The 12,367-nt window shown below is 32.1% G+C and overlaps 2 protein-coding genes and 1 non-coding gene across 3 annotated transcripts; 2 read left to right on the plus strand and 1 right to left on the minus strand.

Moving 5' to 3' along the window:
* The first annotated feature begins 33 nt into the window (after nucleotides 1-33).
* Nucleotides 34-183, plus strand: LOC146957748 (U4 spliceosomal RNA). The gene has a single exon (XR_015025092.1). It is a non-coding gene; the product is annotated as a U4 spliceosomal RNA (small nuclear RNA).
* A 5,072-nt stretch (nucleotides 184-5,255) lies between these two features.
* LOC146957749 (transcription factor TGA4-like) lies at nucleotides 5,256-7,086 on the plus strand. The gene is made up of 4 exons (XM_085738787.1): nucleotides 5,256-5,419; nucleotides 5,957-6,216; nucleotides 6,426-6,629; nucleotides 6,746-7,086. Exons 1-4 carry the CDS (start codon nucleotides 5,317-5,319, stop codon nucleotides 6,869-6,871), a joined length of 693 nt encoding a protein of 230 aa, XP_085594913.1. The 5' UTR covers nucleotides 5,256-5,316; the 3' UTR covers nucleotides 6,872-7,086.
* A 1,124-nt stretch (nucleotides 7,087-8,210) lies between these two features.
* On the minus strand, nucleotides 8,211-11,438 carry LOC146957750 (5'-nucleotidase / magnesium ion binding protein). The gene is made up of 10 exons (XM_085738801.1): nucleotides 11,296-11,438; nucleotides 11,064-11,211; nucleotides 10,529-10,589; nucleotides 10,302-10,434; nucleotides 9,955-10,078; nucleotides 9,748-9,804; nucleotides 9,535-9,628; nucleotides 8,915-9,122; nucleotides 8,719-8,779; nucleotides 8,211-8,515 (listed from the first exon to the last, which is right to left on the minus strand). Exons 1-10 carry the CDS (start codon nucleotides 11,379-11,381, stop codon nucleotides 8,453-8,455), a joined length of 1,035 nt encoding a protein of 344 aa, XP_085594927.1. The 5' UTR covers nucleotides 11,382-11,438; the 3' UTR covers nucleotides 8,211-8,452.
* Nucleotides 11,439-12,367: the final 929 nt, after the last annotated feature.

Consider the following 12,367-nt stretch of genomic DNA (forward strand, 5'->3'; position numbering starts at 1 on the left):
AACCTTTGAAAAAAATAACAATACTTATGTTTTATCTTTGCGCTTGGGGCAATGATGCAGTTAATTAGGTTTTAACCGAGGCGCGTCTATTGCTGGTTGAAAACTATTTCCAAACCCCCTCTTAGGCTTGGGGCAACTCAAGCCTTCGAGAATTTCTGGAAGGACTCCCTTTGGGGTAAAGTCCTACAATCTTAGTTCAAACATTAATTTTCAAGGCTGCACCATTAAGCCTATTCAATTTTTGAAAATATTATTGGTTTGAAATTATTTCAAAAAAAAAAGAAAATACTTATGTTTGAGCGTAAGTAATTAATCACATTTTGAATTGTAATACTCATTTAATTTATTTTGAAATTTGACAAAACATAATTTAACAAAATTGCAACGGTAAATCCGTAAAAAAATTTACAGTGGTAAAATATGCGTTTTTAACAATGTGTCCATATGTGTCTAAAACATTTCTAGTCACTTAAATTATTATTATTATTATTATTATTATTATTATTATTATTATTATTATTATTATTATTATTATTATTTAACAAAGAATATCCATCTCCGTCTGATGGGCTAGAAGTTGACTTTTTATTATCTGAAAAACTTCTGGGTGTCTCTTCCACAATTTTTTGATGAAAATTATGGGTGATTAATATCTCTTAGAGAAATAAATCAAATCAGAGGAGAAGAATTAGAAGATTAAATTAAAAGTCGTCAAATTGGTTGATTATGATTTATATCATTTCAACATTTTTAACTAATAATAACATAGAGAAGTTTGTTAAAATTCATTGACATATGGTGTTAATTATGGGTGATTAATATCTCTTAGAGAAATAAATCAAATCAGAGGAGAAGAATTAGAAGATTAAATTAAAAGTCGTCAATTGGTTGATTATGATTTATATCATTTCAACATTTTTAACTAATAATAACATAGAGAAGTTTGTTAAAATTCATTGACCTATGATGTTAATGTTTGTTTTTGCTAATGTGTTTTGAACGTGCATACAAAGATTCATGACAAATTCAAATTGTTTTTTTTTTTTTTTTGGAATGATGGTAAGATAAAATTATTTGTCTTATTATAGAAAAGTCACGAAATATCACACAAAGATCCACATAGTTGTACACACAACTATCCAACCTAGCATTGTGTAAGGATAGGGTCGTACATACCTAGAAATACTAGGGTTTGTACGGTGATCAACGATCTAGAAAGCACCAACAAATGAATATTTTCTTTAAGGTTATTTGACCTCTGAGTTAATGGAGGAAATCATCATTTGACCATGTTCAACAAAAGAAAGAATCAAATTGTCAAACTATATGATTTCCTTTTAAACAACCATAATATAAGAGAAGCAAAGTGAAAGATATCACTAGAAGATATATAAAATTACATGAGTTACCTCTAATAACCATGCTCCGACACATTTAATATGTTTCACAATGCTGCCTCTATTACGGTAACTAGACCCTAGTAGTTGAAAGTACCACTTGTCTAATATTGAGTCAATCTATTGACCGTCTATCTTTGAGATGATCGTCTGGTATTCAACTTCTGAAATACAACACGCAACCATATGACTCCAAATAATAGGCAGTAAAAACTTAAGAATAGTAAATTCATATGAATTTTTAGTTTATTTTTTTCTCATTCATTTTCTACAAATTGCAAGCAAATATATATTCTTTTTTTAAGAAAGATCTTGTTATATATTGATCTTGTTGGTAAAGATTTGAATCATATAACGCAAGGTTGTGAATTCAAATTTTACACTCAACATGAGAACTCGATTGCAAATGACTTATAATTATATTTGTAAACTCTATTTAAACATCAAGATTTTTCCCTAATTTTGATGAATCGGCCTAACTCTTCTAAACTTTTATTTAAAAAGAATCTTTGCATCCAAATTAACTACCTTAATTTATATTATGTAAGTAAATACTTTCCCATTAAAATAGCTACATTCATTTCATTAATAAAAGGTGGGATTAATAAAGGTTGAAAAAGTGATTCCACCCACACCATTTGAAACTTTAGCCATGTTTCGCCAATAGTTATAGTGATAAATGACTTAATAATTCATCTAAACTTTGGTGGAAAATGATCTAATAATTAAAAACTAAAAGTTATACTGATATAGTATGCCACATCAATATTATATATGTCGTTTTTCACATTACCTAAGGTTATAAAATATAGCTCTAAGAGATCTACAACTAAATAATTTTATATAAAGATTTATAGTAAATAATAAAATCACATGTGGTACATTGAAAAGTCTCACACTCTCACTATCATTCTCATTCTCACCTTGGCTTGTCTTGATGAATGGGGAACCACTTTGGTGCCATTAATGGCACCAATGTCACCATACCATTACATCTCCACCACACACACACACATCACACACACATTCCCACACACATTCACACACATCAACGGCCAGGATTTCTCCAATGGCACCAATGGCACCTAAGCTAAGTTACTAAAATATTTCCCGAATGTATGTGTCATATGATCTTTTTGGCCACGCAAGCACCTATGCAAATTAACAGCATTAAACTTTCATTTTGCTTCATTGCTTGCTTGTCATGAAGGACTTTACAAGCATGGACTAACTTTTTATTACTTGTGGTCATTCAAGCAGTATGCCACACTATCAAAGGCCTCGTTTCTTCCACGTGAGATAAGACTACTATTTATATTTAAATAATACAAAGAAAATGGCAGAAGGAGATGCACCTTTGGTTCAAGGCTACTTTGGATGATAGTTACGTAAAATTAACCAGTGTTCAATATATAAGAATATACCAAATTGGATTCTTTGCACTCACAATAAACACTTCAATAAGAAAATATACCGAATCTTGATTCTTGACCGTTCATGAAAAGCGAAAGATACACATGGTTCCACGAAGGTGACTACCATTTTTTGAAGGATATGGAATCTCAACCATGTCGATTCTTAAACTTTATTTGTATTGTAGTGGAACTCCATATTATCAATCCCCTTTCATGAGAACCTGATGGTTAACCAAAACAAAAAACAATAGCAAAAACGAGTATATTTGATGAGATTAGATAATTCCGACTGGTTTGAGTTAATGGTTAAGGAGTTGGAGGTCTAAAGTTTACATCCTGACAAAGAAAAAAAACTAATATATAACAATTGGCATTTGGGAGAATTGAATCTAAAACCTTGAGAGGATCACACCTTAAGAGCATTCACAACGAAGACTCTCAAGTTTGAGTACTTAAATGGATCACACGTGTAGTTTTATAATTTTTTTAATAATAGTATCTAATAAGTACTCAATCACTACAATGCAACTCCTCTCACAAAAATTCTAAACGAGTCCCACCAATAATTCTTCATTAAAAGATTACTATTATTGGTACCTAATAACAACAATGGGATCTCAATATTCACTCTAACACGTCATTTTTATTTATATCTTTCTATCACATTACTAACGTATTTTTATTTAGGGTTTTGTTACAAGCCACCCTTTGGTGGTGTCTTTTAACAAGTCACACCTTAAGGTGTGATTTTCACTTTTTAGTTATAACTTTGCTAAAAGACACCTTCATAAAAGTAAGTTGGTGTCTTTTCGCAAATGCTCATAGAGTAACTTGATAAAAGACACCTTCATAAAAGGTGTCTTCTATCATAACCCTTTTATTTATTTATATACCTCTTTCTATCACATTACTCTATATTTATTTCTCTTAAAATGGATACATTTATTGTTTATTATATGGGATGTCTACCAAATATTTTTCATCATTTAATTACTCTTTTCATAGGCTCTCGTAAGATTGTAGTTCACTAATCATTCATTCAAAGATATATATCATGTCCATCCTCCATTTGTTCCTTTTTATTTGTTATAGTTTTAGGGATTTTTACATGTACTAAGACAATTATTAAATTTTATTATTTTTGATAGAACTATATCTTATTTCTAAAACATCTTTAATCATTTATCATCTTATTTTTTCCATATGTCTCTATACAATAAATAACTAACACTAATAGTATTGACAAAACAACAATTAACGATGCATTGAACTTTGAAAATAATAGGTAAATAAGAATAAAATTTCCCATACAAATGTGACAATATTTAAAGAGGAATTGAGGGAGCTTTTTTTGATGGCAAACTATATTAATAGGAAAAGATAGTACAAGAAGTACTTGAACCCAATATCAAAAGATGAAAGCCAAACAAGAACAACCACTAACTAGAGTATTAATTTATCATTTTACATTTATAATATAATTTAAATATGGGGTTTGCTAGAACACACCCACTAATTTTTATGTGGGAGTGTTTTAGCAAAGCTACACCTTAGGGTGTAATTAACCACTTTTTAGTTATTTACTTGCTAAAACACTCCCACATAAAAACTAGTGGGTGTGTTCTAGCAAATGCCTATAGGATTTGCTAGAACACACCCACTTGTTATTGTTAGAAGGTGTGTTATAGCAACATACACCTTAGGGTGCATTTAACCACTTTTTAGTTATTTACTTGCTAAAACACTCCCATATAAAAACTAGTGGGTGTGTTCTAGCAAACCCCTTTAAATATATCAAAGCATTGGAGGAGGAATGGACCATCATATTACAATTTACAGATTACTAAATTGTAAAGTTAACTTGGTGAAATATTGGAATATCTCTAGTGTGATTTTCATTCAACTGTCCAGGTTTATTGATAGTCTGACTGCATAGTTTTTTTTTTTCTGTTGAGGAAAATGAATGCATATATAGTTTCTCAAATGAACATAGATGGAAATCCGGGCCCAAGAATATACCATCTTGAATTGGGAATATGACAAAAACTTTAAGTGATGATTCTACTTTTGTCCCAAGATGGTTTGAAAGGTCAAAAGTATACCTATATTGGTTTAATGATTTGGAGATTCTCAAAATATTCAGTAAATCTTAGCAATGTATGATGATTGATGACATGAATGGTTAATAATACGTGTAGTGTAGCTTTTTGTAGATAAGTGGGTGATGATGTGGTAATTTATTTAGGTAAGAGTATCTGGCACATATTGGCTTGAGATCTGGGAGTATGCTCCTCCTCGAGGTCTCAGGTTCGATTCTCTCTGGTGTCAATTTAGATGGACTAATTTAGCTTCTTCAAAGAAAAAAAAAGAGTATCTGGCACATAAAACTTTGGTCACCTTATTTCTCTTTTTGGTGATTATATATACACCCTTAATTCTTCTCATATTCATTGGTGCATTATGGAATTATGTGCTTGTGATTGCTTTTCTATTCAAAGAAAATCATGAGTTCCACATCTAACAAGTTGAGCCAGAGCACCAGGCTTCGTGCTGAAAAACCAATAAATGAGGCTAATAATATTCAAGGAGAAGTCTTGAAGATTAATGGTAAGTGTATAGAAAAAGTTTGTAAAGTCATTAAAATAATTAAGATATTTATGCTTAGGTAAACCAAGGTACTCCCTGCTTCTAATTACATGAATGAACTAAGATTCTATTAAGTTGACATCAATCTACATATATTTTTCCATACTCATTGACTAAATATTGTACTCTGGCCAAATGATTAATTAAGAGATTCAAACATCTATCACTTGTGTCACACCATATTGATTAAGATTCGAGGCAAAACAAAAATTACTATTGAAAATCAACCAAGCTGGGTTTTTCACCACTATTTATAGTGGCATCATTTTCAATGTGTGGAACTTGAGTTTTCTTTTAATATATCTCCTCACGCTCTGGAGCATTAGGTTTGATGTGTAATCCGATCGATATGCTAATATATCATCATATTAGGTTTTTAAATTAGGTCTCATTCTTACAAAATCGGTTTGTATGTTGAGAATGAGAAGTGTTAGTATTTATAAACAAATTTCAGGTCAATTTTTATTCTATGAGATTTATGTTTTTCACAATATGTAGGAAACACAATTTCTTTGAAGAACTATGCACTTTCCTCTGAAGAACAGAACAAGCTTATTTCTGAGATACATAATGCTCTAAATGATCACAATCACGTTATATATGATGATGACAAGCTACGGTTAGTTCTAAACACAATCATGAAGCACTGTTTTGAATTATTGGAGATAAAAACACGTTCTGCAAATGTAGATTCTGCCACAACATGTGAACGCAATCTATGGTGGATTGGTGGCTTTCGTCCTTCTCAACTTCTTCAGGTAATGCTTGTTGATATTTTGTATGAATGAGTTAAACCCAATTTCAACACTATATACTGTCATGCGCATTCATTTTGTTTATATTTTTTAGAGCTAAAAAGATTGATGTGATGTCCTAATTAGGGGTAGAATTAGTTAGAAACATATACACACCAATTTGAATTATGTTTTCTTACAAGTACTATGTGATTTAATTTGGATATACATAGGTTATTCTGCCTCAACTGAAACATTTGTGCACTCAACAACAACTTTATGATATTTATAATCTTGGACAATCATGTCAACAAGCTGAATATGCTCTTGCACAAGGCATGATAGAACTCCAACAAATCATTGATAAAGCAACATTAGCAGGTGACAAAGAGTTTCAGCAGACGTATGTACCTCAACACCTAAGCTTCTTCAAAGAGGTAATACCTATTTTTAAGTTTTAACCCTACACACTCTCTAACACGGCTCGATTATAAGTTGAAATTCATGCGAGTCTCATCATATAGAAAACTGACTTGGTTTCTTGTAACTACAGGCTGATAATCTTCGCCGGCAATTCTTGCATCAATTTTCTCGTCTCTTTACAATTTCTCAGCAAGCTGAACTCGTAGTTACTCTGAAGGAACATCTACATAATCCGCAGCCTCGGAGCTCACTTTGAGAATTCTCAAGAGTCAAGACAAACGATATGATACTATATAATAGAATATAGATCAAATAAACTTCATTTGCTTCCAATTAATTTGGTATCAATGTGTGTCATTTAATTTGGTTTTGTTATTAAGTCATTTAATTTGCTTAGATGTATTCGCAATGAAAAATGTTAGTAACACTCTGTAAGAAAGTCTTTTCTATGCACTCTATTTCGTTTCATGAGTTTCGCAGAATCCACATAATTTAGTATAGAGCAATGCTATTTATCAAGAAAGATTTTATCAAGAAATTGTCCCGAAATTAATGTTAGCCAATAAAATCTCAGTCTGGTCGGAAATCATGGGGTGGTGGGTGTTATATATTTTTTTTTTATGAAACTTTAATAAATAAGATTAAAATCTAAGGGTGATTATTCTGCCATGCCATTCTTGAATTCATCAAGAAAATCCATTCTTGATATCTAGCATTTTCCTTTAGTATATTAAGAAAATATACTAGTGTATGTTTCTTACTCCATGGTTGTAATTTATGCCCATATTGAGGTTTAATGTAGTGACAACGAGCATGTCATTTTGTTTTTGCTGGCCTATCTACTTTTAGCTTCATTCAATTGAATTGCAAAGACACGACCCTAAATGAAATTTATTTGGACACACACATTAATAGTGAAGTTAAAAAAAGAAATAATATTAAGTGATATGACTAAAATATCCTTATTAAGCTAGATAAATCAAGCAGACATAACAATTTAATTATCCCCAAGGAGGTTCAAGAAAAATAACTAATGTTTAGATGAGATGGTGAGCTTCAATATGGATGCAATCAAGCAAGTCCTAGACGTCAATGGCATAGACTAGTTGTAAATAACTTGAGAGGAAATGAGAGGGGGCAAACAATATATTTACTATTTGCACGTCTGGGTGCATGGAGTAGTAAACAAAACTGGCCTAGTTGTATCTTTGGCCCACAATCTTTTTAGCACAAGTTGTATGAGGGGACACCTCCCTTGTGGCAATGGAGATCCCAAAATGTAGTGACTTTTCCCATCCCAAAGCGACTTCAGGAAATTTTGGTGCTCTAAATTTTTATGGAACCAGCGAAAGGATATGTAGTTCTGACACTTCCAATCAAAGGTGTGCCTAGTGCCCGATGCGTGTTAGTGTCCAACACCAACATGACAGACACATGTGATTACATTCAATCACTTTCATTTGCTTAAAATATTACCGGTGTCTATGTCACTGTCGCATATACATTAGTGTTTCTTTCATAAGTTATATGCAAAAGCAAAAAATCAGGGACAAACGTACTGAACTGAACCCTCACAATCGCAACAGAAAATGCAGTTTGTGTGTAACACAGATAATATTATAGCTTCATTGTAAACATACATGGGAGTAAATAAACTATATCCTAGCATAACATAACTGCTAATCGCCAGCCATATCCAGGAGGGGAAAAAAGTGCAGTAAAGGGGTGCTTTGTTACTTGTTAGCATTCTTCATAAGGAGAAATTAATAGGAACCTTGGGATGTGTAAGACAAAAAAATGATGATACTGCTAAGAGTATATGGTTAACTGGGAATAATCAGTTCCCACTTGAGCACATATGAGAGACCACTTTGATAACTTCCCACATGGGCGCATCATTCTGCAGGGAAAAAGTTGCAAGTTAAAATTAGATACTCAGCCACCCCTTCACCTGGTACTTAACATAAGAAATATAATAATGTTTGTCACCTTATACAAATCATATAGGAAGATCTATCTATGAATTAATTTAGTTTAATAATAACTAAATTAATGTTTGGAAAGGAATCCAAAGATGTGTTACCATCCAGCTAATCAACTTACCATTAAAACAACATCAAAAGCTTCTCGATAGCAGCTAAGTGAGTTCTCAACGTTGTGGTTCCTGCAACAATTCAAAATACCAGAAAAAAAAATTAAGTCAGGGATCAAGTCACAATCATAAATGCCTTATAGACATTAATTGAGCTCAACTTTAACAAAATCACAGCAATTAGAGTCTGGCAAATGCTTTACTTACAAAAATCCCACAGAAATTCGAGTATCGTAATTTAAACCATCAGACATTCCCAAGTCTCCAGTGTGATCACCAAGAAGGAGAACATTGGTTCTCTTCTTGAGCAAGTCATTGTCATCGGTTGGACCATCAATATCACCGAATCGTTCGTGAACAGGCGCAGCCATATCAAGAGCATGCTCATTTTTATTTAAGCTGTGAATCAATTTTCCTGTGATCAAAATTGAGAAGTAAAAATTAAGAACTGGTTCTTGTTAAGTACGCATATGAAATGTTTATTTTCAACTCAGCAATAAGCTTTGAAAATCTGATTTTGTATATGAGAAAACAAGGCTATATGTGAAGTCAATATCAAATTACAGAACTACATTGTAATACAAATGTACTTTTCACTATCAAATTACAGAATGTTTATTTTTTTTCAGACTCACTCGCCAGGGCTTAAACATAATTAAATAAACAAACATTGTGATACAAGTGTGCTTTTCTGTATTACCAGTGAAACCTAAAGGCAATTAATTATTATGTAATTCCCCGGCCTCTGAAAAATATATTTGCATATGAACATTGAGAAGACCAGCAAACAAATACACAATAAATGAAAGTTGGAAACATAGAATCACCTTTAAAAGATACAAGTTGGCCATTGTTAAATACCATCCTGTTGGATACTATCTTCACATTTTTGAAGGATCTGCGAAGCTTCTGCCTTAGAACCTGTTAATATTGGAAAAAGCGAGACAGAGATATTGAGAAGCACAATCAATAACCGACAAGAAAATGAAGAGAAATTCTTAGTAACCTTGCCAACATAAAACAAAATAGACTTTTCACACCTCTTCAATGATATCAGCAAGCCCTGCAGAGAATATTAATACAGGAATGTCTCTTTCCTGAAAAATAACAAAATGGAAAATGGTATCCAATGTCAGCAATCGAATCTTCACACATATATATATTACATTTCATAAATTCTCCTGATATAAAATGAACATATCAACATGTAAGAACATATATTTGTCAAAGAAAGATGGAATATATACCTCCAAAAATTCAAAAAGCTCGGAAACACCTTCCCTAAAAGCTATGTTAGCATTAGCAACTGATTGTTTTATTGATTCATATGTAAGTCCTCCTTCAATAAGAAGAGCATGCGTTTTTCCCCACCTAATAATACACCAAATCCTAAGTTACAGCATCAAAGATTAATGTCAATTGAATATCACTGTACCTCTGGTGCACAAAATGTGTGAGTGTTGTAACTAGTAAGTAAACTCTGGGGGTACTGAATTTGATTTCTACCCATAAAAAAAAAAAAAAAACAGAATACAACACTATTCAAGTTAAAGCCTATATATGTAGACCAGCATTGAGAAACCGAATCACATACCACTCTACCATGAGTTTCCTTTTCTCTTCCAGCCCAAGGGTAGGAGAAAATTCCAATGGATGGTAATGTTCATATAACTGCTGCCTTTTGGCATCATATTCTGGATTATCCTGCTGCAAAAGGCCATGACTGCCTAGAAATGACTCGATTAGATATATAATACATATTCCTAATTTTTGACGTGTAAGGGAGCATTAGAGGGGAAATATAATAGTCATGTAACATACTTTGGCCGCGAGTTCCATTAACCCAAAACTTTGTTAATGTGGCATCAAAATCAGCGATCACCTACAAAAAAGAAAATATAAATCTTAGAATTTGGGTTGAAATTCTCAATCCTACAAAACAGATTTGTAAGGTGAAGACTGCCCACCACTGCACGTTTGGAGTGTGACTCGATTGATCTTGGATCGTCTCTGATATCATCTTAAGTTTTTATATTCGGTATAATTCAACCCTCCCAAAAAAACCCTCCAAAAATGAGACTCTTAAACACCACCTCACGCCCACTAGTATCTCAATTTTACAAAAGTGGCTTGTAAAGTAAACACATTTTCAAGCATTATTATATAGTGTGGGACTTCTCAGGAAACATATTGAATTGAACTACTAGTAGTAATGAATTAAAAAAATCGTTTTTTTTTTTTTTATAAATGAGACCCAATTTTGTGTTATGCAATTACAATGAAATGATCACATAATAAAATGCAATCATTGATTTGCATGAAACTCAATTATCAATGAAATGGGGTTTGAAAAAACCTGAAGCTTTTGAGGACCAGCGGAACGAATTGCAGCAAGTTTGTTGTGGAGCAAAACAGGATCACCCACCACCAGCGTCAATTCTGAACCCAATTTGATATCCTCCATTTCCAAATGTTTTCCACAACAAAATGTAGAAAACGAAACCCTTAAAAGAAAAAAAATTACATGCAATAAGGGGGGTGTAGGAAAGGTAAAAAAAGAGAAGAGGGGGTGAAGAAGAAAAAGGAACCTTGATGTTGAAGAAGTGTAGCGGGAAAAGTGACGTGGGAGAAAGTTGGTGGTGACGATGGATTGGAGTTGGAGGCGATAACTCATTTGAGTGTGGAGAATTGAGAGAAAATAAGTGGTTACATAGTTAAGTTAAGTTGTGTTACCAGAAAAATGGGAAAACAAAATTAAGAAAATGTGATTCATGTGTCTGTCTGTCTCAGCCTCTGCATGAATTACAGGTCACAAGTAAAATGAATGGATGTTACTTAACTGACTCAATGAGACGTGTTTATCATAGGTTCGGTATTGGATTCTCTATAAGCATATCTTCTAAAGGGTAAGACAACTTCTTTTTATTGATAAAAAACAATAGAGAAAAAAGAAAGAGTAAAAGTAATGTAAATTTGAGAGAAAATTATTTAAAAATTGTCATAAAATAGTTGCATAAATAATATTTCTCATTCTATCTTGCCTTCAACTCAACATACTAACTTTGTTCACCTTTTATTAATGGTAATGTAACAATCTTCTAATTATAAGTCTCTTTTAAAGAAAGAAAAATGTCTTTAAATATAAGTTTCAAACCAAATTATATTTTTAAAACCAATCCAAATAATAAATAATTAGAAAATAACAAGAGAAAATCTCTACACGCAAGAAGAAAAAGAAATTCATAATAAAATATTTTATTGCTCTCAACTTGGTATCTTTACAAGAATATAATTGCAAACTCTCACAATTGTCATGTTGTCCACAGTAATTTTATTTCCTAAAACCTTATGAGGTTGGTAGTGTAACCTTGAGACATATCCTCATCTCAAGGTCTCGATTTCAAATCATTTCAATTCTAACACTTCATGTGTTAAACCAATTCATATAACGCTATGCTTTAATATTAATTAGATCTATGCTAGTGGACAATGAGATTGACTGTCCTTAAATATCAAATTTTTAAAAAATTATATCTAGATGTGCCTTAATTCATATAGAAAAAGTTTAAAGTAAACCGATGCAAAAAAAATCAAAATTAAATTGATACTGTAGGAGTGTAAGTGGTTCAGATAAAAGCAATGAAACCGAAAATTCAAACC

The sequence above is a fragment of the Medicago sativa genome, chromosome 1, assembly GCF_051527215.1.
Source record: "Medicago sativa cultivar Bolivia chromosome 1, Bolivia_mono, whole genome shotgun sequence".
Taxonomy (NCBI): domain Eukaryota; kingdom Viridiplantae; phylum Streptophyta; class Magnoliopsida; order Fabales; family Fabaceae; genus Medicago; species Medicago sativa.